Here is a 17,784-nt window from a genome sequence, read left to right as displayed (position 1 = left end):
AAAGCATCCTGCATTTTGAGATACTAAGTATTTCCATGACTTCTATATGTAACCTATCAGGTCTTAAAAATGTCAGAGAACAATGTGTCTGAACCACATTTATTCAGTTTCAGGAAAAATTCTTTCTGAGTTACTCTACTAACATTGGTTAGTGAAATAGTCATGGAATCTGGTTCTCTACATACAGAGTGAACTAGAAAGTTTAGAGAATTTTAAATAAACCAGCACAAATAATCTAAATTTTACTATGTAAACTACAACCTGAGGGGGCTGAGGTTGTGACTCAGTGGTAGAGTGCTTGCCTAGCATGTGTGAGGCACTGGGTTCAATTCTCAACACCACATATAAATAAATGAATAAAATAAAGGTTTATCAACATTTTAAAAATATTAAAGAATAAACTACAATCTGGGAGATAAAGTATACAGTTTTTCATAGTAATCAGTAGTTCCTCAGAAGGGAATGGACAGTATCACACTACCTTGAGGATGTAATTATTGGTCTAATTCACTGATTAATAATTTCTAATTATGCTGGAAAGAGAGCACAGTTTCCCCTATCAGCTTTCCTCAGTAAACAGTGCTATGTGAGATTTATCTGGAAGCCCGTGCTACTGTCTGGAACCATTGGTTCATCTGTTCTTCTGTAAAAGAGCCTGCACAACTTTATAGAAAACCTGGAATAAACCCAAGTTGTTGCCACAAGGATATTTTTAGGAGGGAAATCACTCTAGATCATTTTCCTGTTTTATTTTCCTTAATTTAAGGAGAAATTTACATAGCAAAGGATTTATAAGAAATACAAAACCATATGATTGAAAAGCGGTGTTATAGTGTCTATAATTTACTTTTAAAATTGTCATGTGTGTGTAGGGAGAAGAAAAAAGAAGGTGTTTTTAAAAATACTCCAGGCTGCTATGACATGCATGTGAATGTCATTACTCTTAAAAACATTTTAAGTTCACCAACAGGGCCTGTGCCGGCTGGTGGCCTGCATTTCAGACTGTCATGAATGCCCACACTGTCGAGCCAGCTACCAGGAACTGAGCTAACCTCCTTCATCAACACACATGGTTAGCCAGGCTGCATCACAGATGTGAGACATGATTTTTCTTGATGAAATGAGTAGTTTTCAGTGTATCTGAGGCAAAAGACTGCACCTGCATCTCTACCTATATATGAATGAAATAGGAAAAATCCAGATATTGAGGTATCGCAGCCATTAAATTCTTGATAGTGGCACCTGAAACTGTGAATTTCATCTAGTTCTGTGGCAAACAGCTCATGGAAAGGGTCCCTCTTCTGACAGGATTCCAAAGAGAAGGTCAACCCTATCCTGCAATGGGGTTGTTGCTCCATCTGCCCGAAAGTCTGCCATGGAAGAGCTAGTCAGGCTCCCAAAAGGACAAAGCTGGGATTGTAACAAGTTTATAGAGAAGGTTGTGAGACAGTGCGTGAGTCTCTTGTTAATAAACTCTGAATTGGGGTTCCATCTGAGACTTCCTCTCCTTAAAGCATACCTTGAATTGGCAGACTTGAGGAAACCAGTCCCATCTGCCATCTGAACAGATGTCTACCTTTAAGTACCTAAATGCACTGAAATAGATGTGACCTCAAACCCCGCCCTCCAAAAAAAAAAAAGTTTCAAATTGCAAATAACCCAATTCCAACAGTGGAGACAGAAAGAAAAAAAAAAAAAAAATCAGCTACAAAAATAAAGTTAAAAATGCTTCAGGCAGCTGTGCTCTTTTCTAAAAGCAAATTCGCACAAGTGAAAAAGCAAACCCTGAAATCACCATCTATGTATTGCCTGCAGCTCTAACATTTGGATGTCAGGAACTTGTTTTTGGAATCCATACCATAGAATTTTCTATTCTTTTTTTCCCCTTTCTTTTCCCCCTCACAGGTGTTATGACTCATTTGCAATAACCCACATTTCATCCTGCTTTGTAACATTCTTCAGTTTCTTTTAGGTACAATCCCATAGTGAGTACATATTCATTTGTATAACACGAACAGGACTCAGTCCACTTCATCCTGTAATAGAAATCTGAATTGCTCCAGTCACTCCATTTTTTCTTCCAGTTGGTATAGTTCATTCTCAGATAGCAGTAACCCTCCCACATACTTACTTTAGAAGCTTCTATCCACAACTTAAGTTTGCATTCATCTTCACAAGTCTGTTTTCCAAGAATAATAAGATCTGAATCTTAGAGAACCCACATAGGAATGGAAGTTAGGCACAAAAATTTTGACAGTTTTAGTCTCGCTTTTATCATCCTTCTAGCTTCCTGTATTATCCCCTCATGTAACCGCCTTTTAAGTTCAGATCTCTTTTAAAAGATCCAACAGCATCTTCAACATACACATGACAGTATATTTTTAGACTTATTTCCTTTTTAGATAGCACACAATGAAACCATTCCTGTGACCTCTGACTTGTAAATATTGGACATTCCAGAATTGTACTAGATGCAATGTTTTATATCAGGGTGTTTTAATCCACTTGTCTTTGTTTTTGAAACAATGAAACTCTTCTAATCATAAAAATCGTATTTGGAATCCTAATAGGGAGGAAAGAGCACACCAGGCCTGAGGACAGCATGGAGAGCCCCGACACTGGCTACCCTGCCGGACCCCAGGGTCTGCAGCGGTCACTTAGTTTCTCCAGGTCAATGTGCAGTCCCACGATGATGTGTCATAGGTTTTCCTTTTTAAAGAAAATCTGAAATTTTCTCCATTTTAAATAGGTCTGTTTGAACTATGTCATGCAGTTTCTGACTATGCCCGTGGTGCAGGCAGCGCTGCTGCTGACCATGTGGCACCTCTCCGCGGATGCTGTCGCAAGAACAGGTCTTGTCCTCGACTGGCAAACTCCAGATCTGAATGTTACCAAAAGGAGAACAAGAAGATGCTTTGTAAAATGCAAAGTTCACCCAATGTAAAGTGATATACTTTATTTCTGGTGTTAAAATTCCCTTTTAGAATACAAAATAATGAGGATCAAGTATGCAGCTTAGTGGGAGAACACTTTGCTAACATGTGTGAGGCCCTGGGATCAATCCCTAGCACCAGAAAAAAGAAAAATAAAATAATAAATGAAGGAATAAGTGATTTAGAAAAATGGAGAAGACTATTGTCTTCAAGACTCTTCCTATCATTACCTAAATGATCTTTACCACAGGTCTCCTGCTACCTTATGTAATCCCTCTCTCTCATTTACAGAGCTTCAAGTTTGTATCTGTCAGAGTCTTCACTAGATCTGTGGTTTGTCTTCTCAACAATGAGCTGAGCTCCAGGTGGGTTGGCTCTGGTTCCCTTTCCTGTCCTCAGGACCCATGAATGACGAATGGTTAAATGAAAGAGTACATAAACGGTAAATAAAATACCAACACTTGTGTCATGATATTTTTTGAGGTTGTGCGTGTTTTATGGAAACTCAAGGATGGTGAACCTCAGATACAGAGCACAAGTTGCATCTTTGTAATCTACTGTTTTAGTCAGTTATTTTGCTGCTGATCTGACCAGCACAATTGTGAAGGAGGAAAGGTTTATTTGAGGGCCCACGGTTTCAGAGGTCTTAGTCCATAGAAGGCCAGCTCCATTTCTTGGGGCTCAAGGTTAAGTTGAACATCATGGTAGGAGAGAGTGGCAGAGGGAAGCAGCTCACATCACGGTGATCAGAAAGCAGTGAGACAGAGAGAGAGAGAGAGAGAGAGAGAGAGAGAGAGAGAGAGACACTCACTTTCTAGATACAAAATATATACCCCATAGCCACGTCCCGATTCCCGCCTCCTCCAGCCATACCCTACCACTTCAGTTACCATTCAGTTAATCCCTATCAGGGGATTAACTCACTGATAGGGTTAAGACTCTCACAACCCAATCATTTCTCCTGTCAACCTTCTTGCATTGTCTCACATGTGAGCTTTTAGGGGACACCTCACATCCAAACCATGACACCCTCTAAGGTTCTTTTTATTCTACTCATGCTGTATAATACCAGAAAATGGAGGGCAGGAGTTAGAGTACCAGATCCAGAACTGTGACCCTGACAAGCAAGACCCATTAGCAGGGTAGAGGCACAAGGCCCAGGCAAACAGCCATTAGAGCTTTCCTGTTCCCCATCAGGGCAAGAGGCAGATGTGGGGCAGGAGTACAGACTGTCCCTGTCACTGTCAGTCATCCTAGATGACCATCCTTACAAGAGGAGAACGTCAGATGCTCTGTTCTCAACCAGATGCAGACTTGAAGAGACTTGACTTTACAATCACACGAAGGTGAGTCCATGATATTGTATTTTCTATGGAACAGATGAGTGTTTGAGCTTTTCATACAAATTTAAAAAATAACACGAGTATTATTTGTGCTAGTACTATGTCTTCTGACTTAGACTGCGTGAGACCATATTTAACTACTGTGGATATCAGCATTACTCAGCAGAAAATGCTGAGTAGGATCCTGTGGTGGGAGGCAGTATGAGTCAAGAGCCAATCACCCACCAGACCTGTTGCCATACTTCAGATATGATTTGCTCTCTTCCATCCAAGAAGGAAGAAGAGGGAAAATAGCCTAAGCAGAACATACTATATAGCCAAGAAAATAAAAATGCATCCTTCAGAAGAAAAAAAAATCTCCAAGCAAATTTAATATAAAAACCTGAAGAAAAGGTTGGAAACTCTCTAGAGGCTAGCAGAAAAGAAGGATAGAAGTCCATAAGACGAGACAGGCCCAGACAAAGGAAGAAAATAGGAGAAGAGGGCTTACATGAAAACAGATGTGATAAACTGCAACAACTCTTCCCAAAAATATTTTTAAAATTCCAAGTCAACATTTCATCCTACATTTAATGATGGAAAGCTATTGGCATTAAAATAAAGAATAAGAAAAAGATGGGTACAACAGCACTAAAATTTTTAAAATGTTCAGAAAGCATAGGTACAATATACAGAAAAAGGAGTGATTATTAGAAAGGAGGAGTGAAAATACAAAGACAATGTAACCATTTATACATTTGTCTAAAGAACAAAATGCAAAATCTATTGGAATAAATGAGTGTTCAAGGAAACAGTAAAAGAAACAACACATAAACACACACCTATCCATGCCTCCTCTACTCTGTCAGATTGCTTGCTTCTGTTTCCACAATGATCTGTTAGAAATTCAGCAGGAGGGACAGATACAATGAAAAATTGAGAGAAGAACTTAAAGAGAAATGTACAAGAAACATGAAGATAACCAGTTATTTTATCAAAGGTCAGTTATAGACATGTTCCTAAGAGATCAATTATTAGAAAGATGCCATCCTTCTTACATTCATTAATGAATTTTAAGCAATTCTACTTATTCCCAACAGGATTAACAGAATTTTGCAAAGTGATTTTAAAGTTCGTATGGAATAAAAATGGGTTAAAAACATCAAAATGATATTTGGAAAAATAGAATATTGACTGTGAATTCACACTAGCAAAAAATAAACCTTATGTTATAATAAGTAAAAAAAGTATAGGTAGGCGAATTAAAATATCCAGGGTTTTTTAATGTTGCTGTTTTGTTTTTGTTTTTGTGGGGGGAGGTGGTACTGGGGATTGAACCCACGGGTGCTTAATCACTAAGCAACATGCCCGGCCTTTTTTATTATTTTTTTGAGACAGGTTCTCACTAAGTTGTTTAGAGCCTTGCTAGGCTGCTGAGGCTGGTCTTGAACTTGGAATCCCACCTCAGCCTCCCAAGTCATTGGTATTACAGGCATGCGCCTCTGTGCCCGGTTAAATATTCAGAATAATAAGGAGGTCCATGATCCCCAATATAGTTAATACATTCTTATTCGAATTTTTAAAATGTCAAACTGACCTCATAGTTCATCTGGGAAATCAATTATTTACTTAGCAAACAGCAAATAGCTAAGTAAATGTAGAAAAGTAAAGGGTTCCTGTTCTACTAGATTCCAAAATGTATTATAAAGCTTTAATAAACAAAGAAATGTGGTTTTTATATGCAACCACAGAGGAACAGAATAATAGGACATAACAGATGCCCAAATAGAACCCAATATATGTGGGCATTTAATATGAGGCAGGTAGAATTTAAAATTAGTGACAAGAGATTATATAATAAATTGTGTTAGAACAATTTGAGGGTGAAAAATAGGAAGACTACCTTATACTACACACAAAAATTCAGAGTTAAACATTAAAATGTTATGAATTAATTTAAATAAAGTCCAGGGTAATATTTTTATAAACATGAATCCCCCCCAAAAGCCTTTACATGCAAATGATGGAAAAACCTGACAGTTTTAATACATAAAAATGGAAAACATCATCATAAAGTTATCAGAATTATTATCAACTTTGAGAAAAGCTGGTAACATGTAAAACAGAAAAAGACATTATGCACATATGAATACTAGTCATTACCAAAAGAGCTCCTATAAATCAATAAAAACCACAACAAACGAATAGAAAATTTGACAATGGGAAGAGTTTTTTTACGTAAATGGTTATTTAGAACAAAGTACATTTGAGTTAAACAGTTCATTCCATGTGCCAAATTCTGAAATCATTTAATATTTTTTTCCTGTGGAAATCTAATACTCAAAATAGTGTAGAAGAAGGCAATTAAAGACAGTAGTGTGAGATGTGTACAAAAAGTTTTTAGTTCTGAATATACATTTTGAATGTGTTTATAAACACATAAAAAGTGGGAGGAAATAAATTAATATGTTATCTGCAGATAGCAATTAAGGATAGTTTTTATTTTCTTCATATGGTTCTATATTTTTAAACTCTACTGTAAGCACATATTTCTAATATTAGAAATGGATCTCTCTATATATCTAAATACATAGAAAAGACAGATAGATATTTACAATCTAGGGGAAAAATCAGAAATCAATTGCTACAGAAATTTCCTTTGCCCTATAGCATCAGATGGCCAGGAAGGAAAACACGAGAGAAAAATTGGAGGGTTAACTAAGATCCACAGGAAAGAAGCAGAAAATACTATACTAGGGTATAAGTTGGGGATTATGTAGAAAAAGTTCCATGTGTGCAAATCACACATGGCATTTTTCATTGGCTTATTTGTAGCAATCCAAGGACAAGCATCTGATGATCGTTAAATGGGAAGAGCTCCGTGGGAGTCAGAGGTCATGTTTTGCATGCCAACAGGTTCTCATGGCCCTGCATTCTGAATGAGAACTGAATTTGGGTGATGAGCATGGGTAATGGGGTGGCCATGGCACATCATTCAGTTCGACCTGCCAGGTGTGCCCACAATCCTTGTGACACAGTCGGCTTCCCATGGCGCCCAGCTCTGAACACAAGCAAGAAGATGTCAGTTCACCAGAAACTCTGGTACATGCTGGTAAATAGCATGCTATCTGACACTAACGGTAATTTGGAATTCTTTTTAAAATTCTAAGGATTAGGTGGTCATATACATGGATTGCTAAGTAAGAAACTTCCATGTTCAGGCTGAAAGGTGACTAATTTTTGCTGTATTAGTTCTCACTCAGGGCAAAGAGGTCATGGTTCTGACTACTAACCCCCCTCATGATCCATCAAACTAGGGAATAGAGTCAAAAGGCATCACAAGTGGGAAACCTTTTCTGAGGGATGTATTCCTCAGAATGCTATTCCTCCTTAGCATAAACACAAAAAAGAATCACAACAAAAAACCCCAAACTTCTGTCCATTTTAGTAGTGAAGAAATAGATTATTCCATGAATAGTCCTTGGACAAAATCATTCATATCTATCATCAATATAAATTCTGGCTTATGCTGAGTTAAGCAATAAAACATCAAATTATAAAAATGATTAGACATCAACAGAGAGAATCACAAACTAATCTCAGTTTAGGTAAGTCTTGCTAATGTATTAAACCAAAGGCAAGGCATAAAGGAAGACTGATGGATATAAAAACGTAAAACTGTCGTATATAAGTCCAAGGAGAAGAACCACATAATTATCTCAATAGATGCTGGAAAAGAATTTAGTAGGTAGATACTTCTTTGACAAAATATGTATCCTGAATCAAAAGACAAACAAATTGGTGCAACCATTATGGAAAGCAGTATGGAGATTCCTCAGAAAACTTGGAATGGAACCACCATTTGACCCAGCTATCCTATTCCTCAGTTTATACTCAACAGACTTAAATCAGCATACTACAATGATGCAGTCACATCAGTGTTTACAGGCAGCTCGGCTCACAGTAGATAACTATGGAACCAACTAGGTATCCTTCAACAGATGAATGGATAAAGAAAATGTGGTATATATATATGATGGAATATTACTCAGCTTTAAAGAAGAATGAAATTATGGCATTTGCTGGTAAATGGATGGAATTGGAGAATATCATGCTAAGGGAAATAAACCAAACCCCCCAAACCAAAGGCTGATATTTGGATGCTAATTAACAACAAGGGGTGGGGAAGAACAGAGTTATTTTAGATTGGGTAGAGGGAAGTGAAAGGAGGGGGAGGTGTAGGGGGTAGGAAAGATAGTAGAGTGAAACAGATGTTACCACCTCATGTACATATATGACTGCATGACCAATGTGATCCTACAATACATACAATCAGAAAAATGAGAAATTATGCTCCATTTACATATGATTTATCAAAATGCATAAATGCATTCAACTGCCATGTATAACTAGAAGAAATAAAATATTTTTTAAAAGTCAGTAGAAGACATAATGTAACATGAGAGAGGTCCCTATTAAAGTCAGAATCAATACAAAATTTTCGCTATCACCATTAATACTGAATTATTCTATAGTGTTTACCATAGCAATGAGTGAGGAGAAATGATAAGCAGAAAGCAGAAAAAAACAAATAAGTTTACTGGCAGGCTATATGATATCAATGAGTCATTAGAAACTGTAAGTGAGGCAGAGAGGCAGTGGGGTGTAAAAATGAAAAATAATAGCTCTCCTATAATCAAATAAGATACTACTACAAAGCTTTATTAAAATACTTAAAGACTTCATAAAGATTAAATTCTACCCAGTTATCTCACTCCTTGGTTTATACCCAAAGGACCTAAAATCAGCAAACTACAGTAACAAAGCCACATCAATGTTTATAGTAGCTCAGTTCACAATAGCTAGATTGTGGAACCAACCTAGATGCCTTTCAACAGATGAATGGATAAAGAAATTCTGGTATATACACACAACAGAATACTATTCAGCCATAAAGAATAATAATATTACGGCATTTGCAAATAAATGGAAGGAATTGGAGGATATCATGCTAAGTGAAATAAGCCAAGCCCAAAACACCAAAGGCCGAATGCTTTCTGTGATAAGTGGAGAATGATATATAATGGGGGTGGGGGTGGGGAATGAGAGAATAATGGGGGAACTTTGAATATGTAGAAGGAAATGAAAGGGAGGGGATATGAAAAATAGTGGAATGAGACAGACATCATTACCCTATGTACACGCATGATTACACGAATGGTATGAATCTACATCGTGGACAACTGTAGAAATGAAATGATGTACCCCATTTGTGTACAATGAATCAAAATGAAGTCTGTAAAAAAAATTAAAAGCTAAATAAAAAAAGATTAAAGTCTCCCTAAATAAGCTGAATAAGCATTCAGCATGATTTAAATCAGAATCAAAATAGTATATTTAGAATTTGACAATAAATCTAATGCTTGTCTGGACATATAAACACAAGAACAACTTGACCAGAAAACACAATTAGATATTAAAACATAGTTTTAAAAAGGTTCTACTAATTTGCACAGTGTAATGTTGGGATCAATGCAGAAAGACAGCAAGAAAACAATGAATCTGAAATATAACCAAGAAACATGGCCATTTGGCAAATGACACAGGTGGTAGGTGAAACTTAAAGGGAAGAAATACATGAAATACATGACATTGAGATAAGATTTCTTTAGAGAAAAAAATAACCAAAAGCTTCTCAGCTTACTCTCTACCACATATAATAAGCAATATATTCTACAAGTAGCAGTTTTAAATGTAGATCATGAAAGCATATGGGCACTGCAATGATTGATACTGTTCCTTTTTAAAAACTATAGATGACTCCTGACTTGTGATGGTTCATTTAAGATTTTTCAACTCTACCATGGCGTGGAGGTAAAACACATTTGTAGAAACCACATTTGGAATTTGGATCTTTCTCAGGCAAGTGTTTGTAGTATGATGTTCTTCCAATGCTGGGCAGTCATGGCCAGCTGTAGCTCCCAGTTAGCCATGTGATCATGACAGGTGACAACTGAGGCTCTAGAGTACACGGTGCTGCTTAGCTACCATGTTCCAGGTGTATGGAATGCATTTCAACCTACAATACCTTCAATCTGTGATGGGCTTATAAGGTTGTAATCCCAGCAAGATGAGGGGCAGATGTATTCCAAAGTCTGTTTCCAATTTTATGCATAAAGACAGCATGCCAAGATCCAGTATTCCCTCCCCAGTCTCCCAGGTAACTGTTGACAGAATGTGGCCCATAAGATATTGGCTTAGGGTTTGGGGGGAACTAGTTTCCTGATCCAGGTAATCCTCAGGTCCTCTTACCCTTCTTCTTCCTACCTAGAATAAAATCTCCTGTAGGAGTCTGTGATTGGGAGGTGGGAGGCAACAGGATGAAAACTGGCAGAAGGAAAAGATGTAAGACCCTGGGTCTCCAAGGCTGTGTGTTAGCCAGTCCAGTCTTTTTGATATGAGAGGCTTATAGAACCGTTGGTTGGGTTTTCACTTGCTTGAAGCCCAATTGAGTTTCACTTGCTTCATTGAAGATAATTTTGGGAAAAAATACTTTTCTAAATTTATAAGAAATCCCAAATTCGCTAAGGAAAACATTAATCTAATAGATGAACTTTTAAAAAATATTCAAAAGCTATAAGCAAGTAAACAAACATGCACCATATATACATTTAAAAACTAAATAAAAGAGTAGGGGAGATATATATGGCATACATATATAAAGCTATTTAATAAACTAGTTTTATTTACTTAATAGAACCCTTATGAACAACACTCTGCACATTTCCATAGAGAAGTGGCCCTTTTATGAGTTTGCATCAGAATTTACTCGACATCAGTTTGGTCCTACTGTGTTAGCTGAAGCAGTCCTAAGTTCATCCACATTCAAAGAGAGGGGATGTACATGCCCCTGTCAGTAACAACGCATCAAAGAATGTGCGGGCATGTATAAAAGCTACCCCATGTTGAAACGATCAAACCCAGCAATTGTTGGTCTAGGAATTTATGCTATAGAAATAAGCAAACTTGAGCATAAAAGATATAAAGGATGCTTATATAGCATTATTTATAATGATGATTCTTCAATTTCGGCAAGCCTGGGAATCACCTGAAAGGCTGATTAAAACTTAGTTTTCTTGGCCCCACCCACAGGGTTTCTGGTTCTGGAAGTCTGAGGTGGGATTGGAGAATTTGCATCTTTTAAGAAGTCTCTGCGTGGGCTAGGGTTGTGGTTCCATCGTACAGCATTGGCCTAGCATGTGTGAGGCACTGGGTTCGATCCTCAGTACCACATAAAAATAATAAAAAGAGGTACTGTGTTCATCTACAACTAAAAAATATTTAAAAAAAAGAAGTTTCTAGGTGATGTTGATTCTGTAGCTCTGAGGAAAAGACTCTGATAATCACTGATTTTAACATTACTATCTCAAATTCAAACGTTTTCCCATTTTATAAAGAAAATGTGATTCAAACATAGCTCTATGTAACAAGAAGGAATTCCTGGGCTTCCTATTACCCAGTAAAAATCATTTCATCTTTTTTTTAAAGAATGGTAGTTACTGTGGATTACACCAGGGGTGCTCTAAGTCTGAGCTACATTCCTGGCCCTTTTTATTTCTTGAGACATAGTCTCCCTAAGTAGCCCAGGATGGCTTCAAACTTGCAATCCTCCTATTTCATCCTCCTGAGTCACTGAGTTTACAGGTGTGTTCCCCTGCATCTGGCTTCAGTCACATCTTTGGTGGGGAAAAAACTCTTGAAGCAACTGAACCTTAAGTCCCAACCTTCTAATCTCAGTCTAGAACTACTTGGTAAGATTAATGTATAATTTGAAATCTTGGAGTGTTAGTCTACTCCTTTGCCTTTAAGCCAAGGTATATTACTGGCTAGTACACTCTCCATCCCCTTTCCTTAAATACTTCTAGCTTTATAACTGCCACAGAACCTGGTACTAACTTGATAGGTATAGTCATAGCAGAAGGGGCAAAGCAGTAGTCTTTTTAGGTTACTAACCATTTCTATACGGGAAGTCTGAATTTTCTGTAACACCATTTTAAAATTAGCTTTTGGTCACACACTGGGAAACTTTTCTTGTAGTTCTTGGCCTTTACTGTTATTTGGTTATATTTATATCCCTATAAAATACATGAAAACACAGAGTAGCCTAAGGAGGAAAACACGGGGTTAAACCTCAGAACCCTTGAGTAACGCCCCTAGATTACTTTAAGTGAAGTATTGATACACCAGTTGCTTCCTTAACTCAACCCTGATTGCTCACTGAATGACTTACAAACTCTTTACTTTATCCCAATTTATTTTTCCAGACTTATCAATCATTTTCTCCCCATAAGAACTCCATGCTCCGTCCTTTAGAGCTATCTCAGGTTTCTCTAAATGTTTTTCTTCAGGCCACCCTTGTAGAATTGCCATCTCCTCTCTCTGAAACTTCCTCCCTATGAATTCTGATCCATGCTTGACATGCAGCCATTGTTCTTCCAGGGTAACCCACACCAGGTAGAAAGGAGGCCATGCTCTCACTATTTACACCTGTCCTGTAGGATGATTATGGCGTCTCCTGTCTCCTTAACAGTGTAAGTCCTGCTGAGAGACACACACGAGGTCCAGGCATGCGCTGCACACCTGCTCAGCCCAAGGGTTCACAGAGCCCAGAGTCTCAGCAGACCCGAGGGAGTCACACTGAAGACACAGCCTGTTAACTGGCACTTGTCCTTTGCAAAGAGTCACTGAAATTCAGACCTATAATATAAATCCTCCAACAGATTCACATTACAGTTCCAAAAGCAACTTTTAAATAATATACAGGGAAAGTAAGGGTTTCTTACTTTGAGTTGTAGTTGGACCCTGGTCAAAAAGAATTTCCAACAGTTTTCCCTGGAGTCCACCATACCCAGACCACGAACTTCATTACGAATTCCAGAAATTATCTTGTCTGCATCTTCATCACTAAAGAGATCTGAGATTTCTCCTGTTTTCCCCCCGACAACAAAAAAAGAGCAGAATTACTCAAAGATCATTGAAATTTAAACTGCAGATGAGACATTCATTCTAATGTTTGATATGTTTCATAAAATAAAGATCAGCTTAAATGATAAAAGTTTGAAATCAGAAATGTCATTTTTCTTCTTTTTTGCTTTTTCAAGACATACAGAACATTGAGGACAAGCAATGATGGATGCACCCACTAAACCCGCACATGTAGGAATAACATTTACTTCACTGGAGTCCTCTCTAAGGCACTTCTCATCCATAAGCAGACTAAGAAAGCAATACACCTCAAATTAGTTAGGTTTATAGGTTTCTCCCCGAAGACTGCCCCAGCAAACATCTCAAAGACAAATTATCTCTCTTTAAAGTTCACTGAAACTACAGATAATTTGTCATTGGGGAAGATCTTTCAAGAAATGTGTTGGTTTAATCACCTGATGCCAGCAAGTCATTAATCAGCACGAGAAAGCTCTCATCTAGAACGTGGGCATCTGTCAGCAGGAACACAGTGGGCATGTTCTTGGCTCCAGTTCTGATGTACAAATTGGCAAGATCTACCTGCAAGGAAAGAGGCCATCATTCATGTTTTGTTAAAATGCTGATGTGATGTTGGAAGTACGTGTGTGAGTGCCGGGAAGAATAGAGGAACTTCGGCCTGGTGGGAGCGCACAGTGCCTTTCCTCCCAAAGACCCGTCACAGGGGAAGATGGCGTGACGTCACCTCCACTTTGGGCATATGATGATGAGAGTCATATTACATGACATTAAGCCACACAAGCAGCTTCACGGAGCATGCAGACAGAAATGAACTGCTGACGAATGACAGCTCTGTTCTAACAGGGTGCAGAGCACTCAGGGATACCTCCGCCCAGCAGCAGGGGTGGAAAGATGTCTCATTCCAATAATAGTCTATTTTCACTGAAAACAGTTTTTGCTTTTTATTTAGTTAGTAATATTAAAAGCATGCATTTTAAAAAAATTTAAATATCTCTTTCTACAAACTAAAAGTACTATTTTCTCAATAATATTACAATTAAGAAGAATTAAGAAGAATTAAAAATTTATAACTTTTTCTTTCACTATTATAAAATATACCTCTATTTCTTTCATGGTATTTCTTGAAGTTTATTTTTATGAATGTTAATGTAGTCACTTGAATTCTTTTATGATTGAATGTTTCATGGTATATCTTCTCTATCCTTTTTATTTTGACCTACTTGTGTCATTATGTTGAAAGAGCATTTATTTTGATAGAATATATTTGGATCTTGATTTTTTTTTTAAGTTTGAAAATCTTTGCCTTTTAATGGGAATTTTTAGAATGTTTACTGATCATAAGTATAATAAAGTTGTTTCAGTTACAAAAAAAAAAAGGCAAAAATTTTAAAGCATGACAGTTTCCTGAATGTGCTCTTGACATTTTATTCTCATATTCTGTCTAAAGGAGACGACATCTACTTGTCCTTAGAAAGAAGGTGTCTTTTGCTTTCTACCCTCTCACACACAGAGATACTAAGAGTTCAAATTCAGGGTCAGTTCATGCAAAGGAAAAACATATTTGTGTAAGCGAAGATTTGATCAAGTATTTCTGGGCCAGGTTTATTAAACCTATTAAACCTACAAAAATACATAGAAATTCATTGTTACCAATTTGATCAGGAAGACAAAATGGCCAGAGGCAAATAACTCCTCTAAGGAACTGCCCTTCTCCCATAGTCAGGGAGACCTTGGCCAAAACTAGGACTCCCAGATGACATGGGAGCACCATCAGCTTATGCTCTATCTGCCAGACAAAAGGGTCAGAAGCCTCTGCAGCCAACAGGGAATCAAAAATATTTGGGAAACCAAGCTGCGGTTGCACTGGACGCATACACATTTTTTTCCTTGCCATGTTCTATACAATATAACTGCTTACCTGGCGTTTTACATTGCATTAGGTATAAGTGACCTAGAGATAATCTGAAGTATACAGGAGGATGTGCGTAGGTTGTATGCAGATATGAACACCATCTTATAGAAGGGCCTTGAACAGCTGCAGATTTGGGCATTGTGGGGGTCCTGAAACCGAATACCCACGGAGAGCAAGGGATGACAGCTGTCGACTGTACTTACCCGAAGTTCTTGTATCCCATACCCTTCCGTCAGAGTGATCTGAAAGACCTCGAGGTTGCAAATATAAGCTGCCAGCCTAGACAGGCTCTGCTTGCCGCTGCCCCCTACTCCAATTAAGAGGGCATACCCCCGAGGGGTTCTCAGGATTCGACTGATTCGACACCTGGTAAAAGAAAGAGCACTCATCCCAAAATGAAATCTCAAATGCCCTGGGATAGGTCTGGTTTGCTTTATTAGATAACTACTTAGAGACTAAATTCCAATTTTTATTAGAAATACTAGTCCCTGTCCACATGTTTCCCCAACAAAAAAGGATACTGCCTACTCTGCCCTCTATCTATGTGCCTAAAAAGCTTTCCCAGGCCAGCAACACTTTGTACTCCTTTTGCTTTATCATACACCACCATACTTGAAAACATATACAAGGCCTTGTGTCTAAACTTCAAAGTTTCTTGATCGGCAAGATATGATCCCAATTCCACATCAGCATCCATGTACAAGGATGTTAAGGGAGAATATCCTTGCAGGCCTGGAATCTTCCAGTACCATTATTTTGGAAAGAATGGTTTTGTTAAGGCTAATATACATCTCCACCTGATTCACCATGTAGATTAAACACTTTCTGTTTAACATGACCCTTATTTCCTTCAGTTAAAGCCTCCCCTGCATAGACCACTGTAGAATAATTTACTGAAGCTATTCAGTATCAAACCTTAAATTTCCAGCATGGTCAACTAATCCCTGTGCTATAGCATCTGAGAGGTTCCAAATTCTTATGCTGTTGATATCATTGCTACATTCTTAAATTAGGGATAAGTTGGCTTTAACATGAGTGAAATGTGGGTTCAGTTGAAGAAATAAACCATAGTTATGTTATAAGCAGAAAGACACACAGCACAATACGAGCCTGTTGATGCACAAGTGATAAAACAGGGTGCCATTGTGTTTGCTCTAACTTCCTTTTCTGAAATGAACTTAAACTTCAGGCCCTGAAAGATCCAGAGATTGTTTTTTTTGTTTGTATGTGTTTTTTTTTAATAGTGCTTTTTGAAAAAATGAAGTTGGGGTCATTATACCAAGACCAGTGCCTATGAACACTTCCCCAAACCCTCTAATATTCAAAAAGACAGGTTATTTTTACAAGTTGTTATCCCATTAAATTTTACTTTACATGACCACATGACACAGCCATCGTGGGAAAGCTATGACGTGACCGAAACCCCAAGCTCCAAGGCCAGGTTTGCATTTCATGCTAACGCTTGCCTTGAGGTTCCTGCCTCGTGAGATTCCCTAAGTGGCAATTTCTCTTTCTATGATACCCAAGGACATGTTCTTAAATCATCTTCAACCTGGCTTCCAGCTCACCACGTCTGATCAAAGACACGGCTTTACCTTTCAGGCCACAGGGGACAGCACACCGAGGGCTACACAGGAGAACACTTCCTCTGTGTCAGTGGGAGGTTAGCTTCACCTGAGCCACAACGCAGTCAGGGTATTCTAACCAGTTGGAACAGTGTCAGAACAACCCACTGAACACCAAAGTCACTGATGCCAATTAAAACTCCTCCTGTCTGAATAAGGAGAGGATCCCTACAAAGGGATCAGTAAATCCATCAGTGCTTCGTGTCTTTATAACAAGTGATCACAGCGAGGGTTCCAAACTTCCTGAAGCACAGAGGCTAAACGTTTTAGAGAAATTCTAAAAACTGAATTTTCCACATTTGTTTTGTCTCAGTTTCCATTCCCTTCCTCCGTTCTTTCCTCCTCCTTCCTGTTTCTAATGATAAAATTTTTTCTTTTTCCTCTTTGTCCACTGTCACTGATCAGAAAGGCCAGTGAGGATGAGGGTGACTTGGACCAGGAGAGCAGAACTGGATGTAAAGATGCAACTGACTCTTCACCCAGCGGCAGCAATGCGAGTTCTTTAGCATTAGAGTCAGTCATGTCAGCCCCATGCTAAAATCCACCCAGCAGCTTCTCCCTGCACTTAGAACATCAGCAAAGTGCTTACCCTGGTTAACGCTCAGGAAATGCCCCTTTATCAGTCAGGCTAGATCCTGCTCTCCATCCTGGACATACATTGCTCACCCTATTTTCTCTCTGTGCTATATCCGCCTTAAATCTTTCTTCTGTTTCTTGGACATTCCTACCTCAGGGTCACATGAAATCTGCCCTCCATCTGCAATGTTCTTTCAGACATTTCTAGAATCCCTTCTTATCATTTAGATTTCAGCTTAAATATCAACTGCTCCCATGGATACCCAGGCCTTCTTTGGGAATTCAAATGTAGGTTGAGTGTCCCTTATCCAAAAATCTGAAATCTGAAATACTTAAAATCCAAAACTTTTGGTGGAAAATTCTATATTCAGCATCAGGCAATTGGTTATAGTCGATATAACCAATTAGACACA

General features: G+C 38.1%; 1 protein-coding gene across 1 annotated transcript in view; it reads right to left on the bottom strand.

Moving 5' to 3' along the window:
- Positions 1–17,784, bottom strand: part of Dnah11 (dynein axonemal heavy chain 11) — a 332,397-nt gene that overhangs the window by 130,583 nt on the left and 184,030 nt on the right. The window contains 3 exon segments of the mRNA XM_047562330.1: positions 13,099–13,241; positions 13,696–13,819; positions 15,374–15,536. Of these exon segments, the coding sequence (XP_047418286.1) occupies positions 13,099–13,241; positions 13,696–13,819; positions 15,374–15,536 (430 nt within the window).

This window comes from Sciurus carolinensis, chromosome 8 (assembly GCF_902686445.1).
Source record: "Sciurus carolinensis chromosome 8, mSciCar1.2, whole genome shotgun sequence".
Classification (NCBI taxonomy): Eukaryota; Metazoa; Chordata; class Mammalia; order Rodentia; family Sciuridae; genus Sciurus; species Sciurus carolinensis.
The sequence above is the reverse complement of the archived record's forward strand: the minus strand, read 5'-3'. Positions and strand labels throughout refer to the sequence as shown.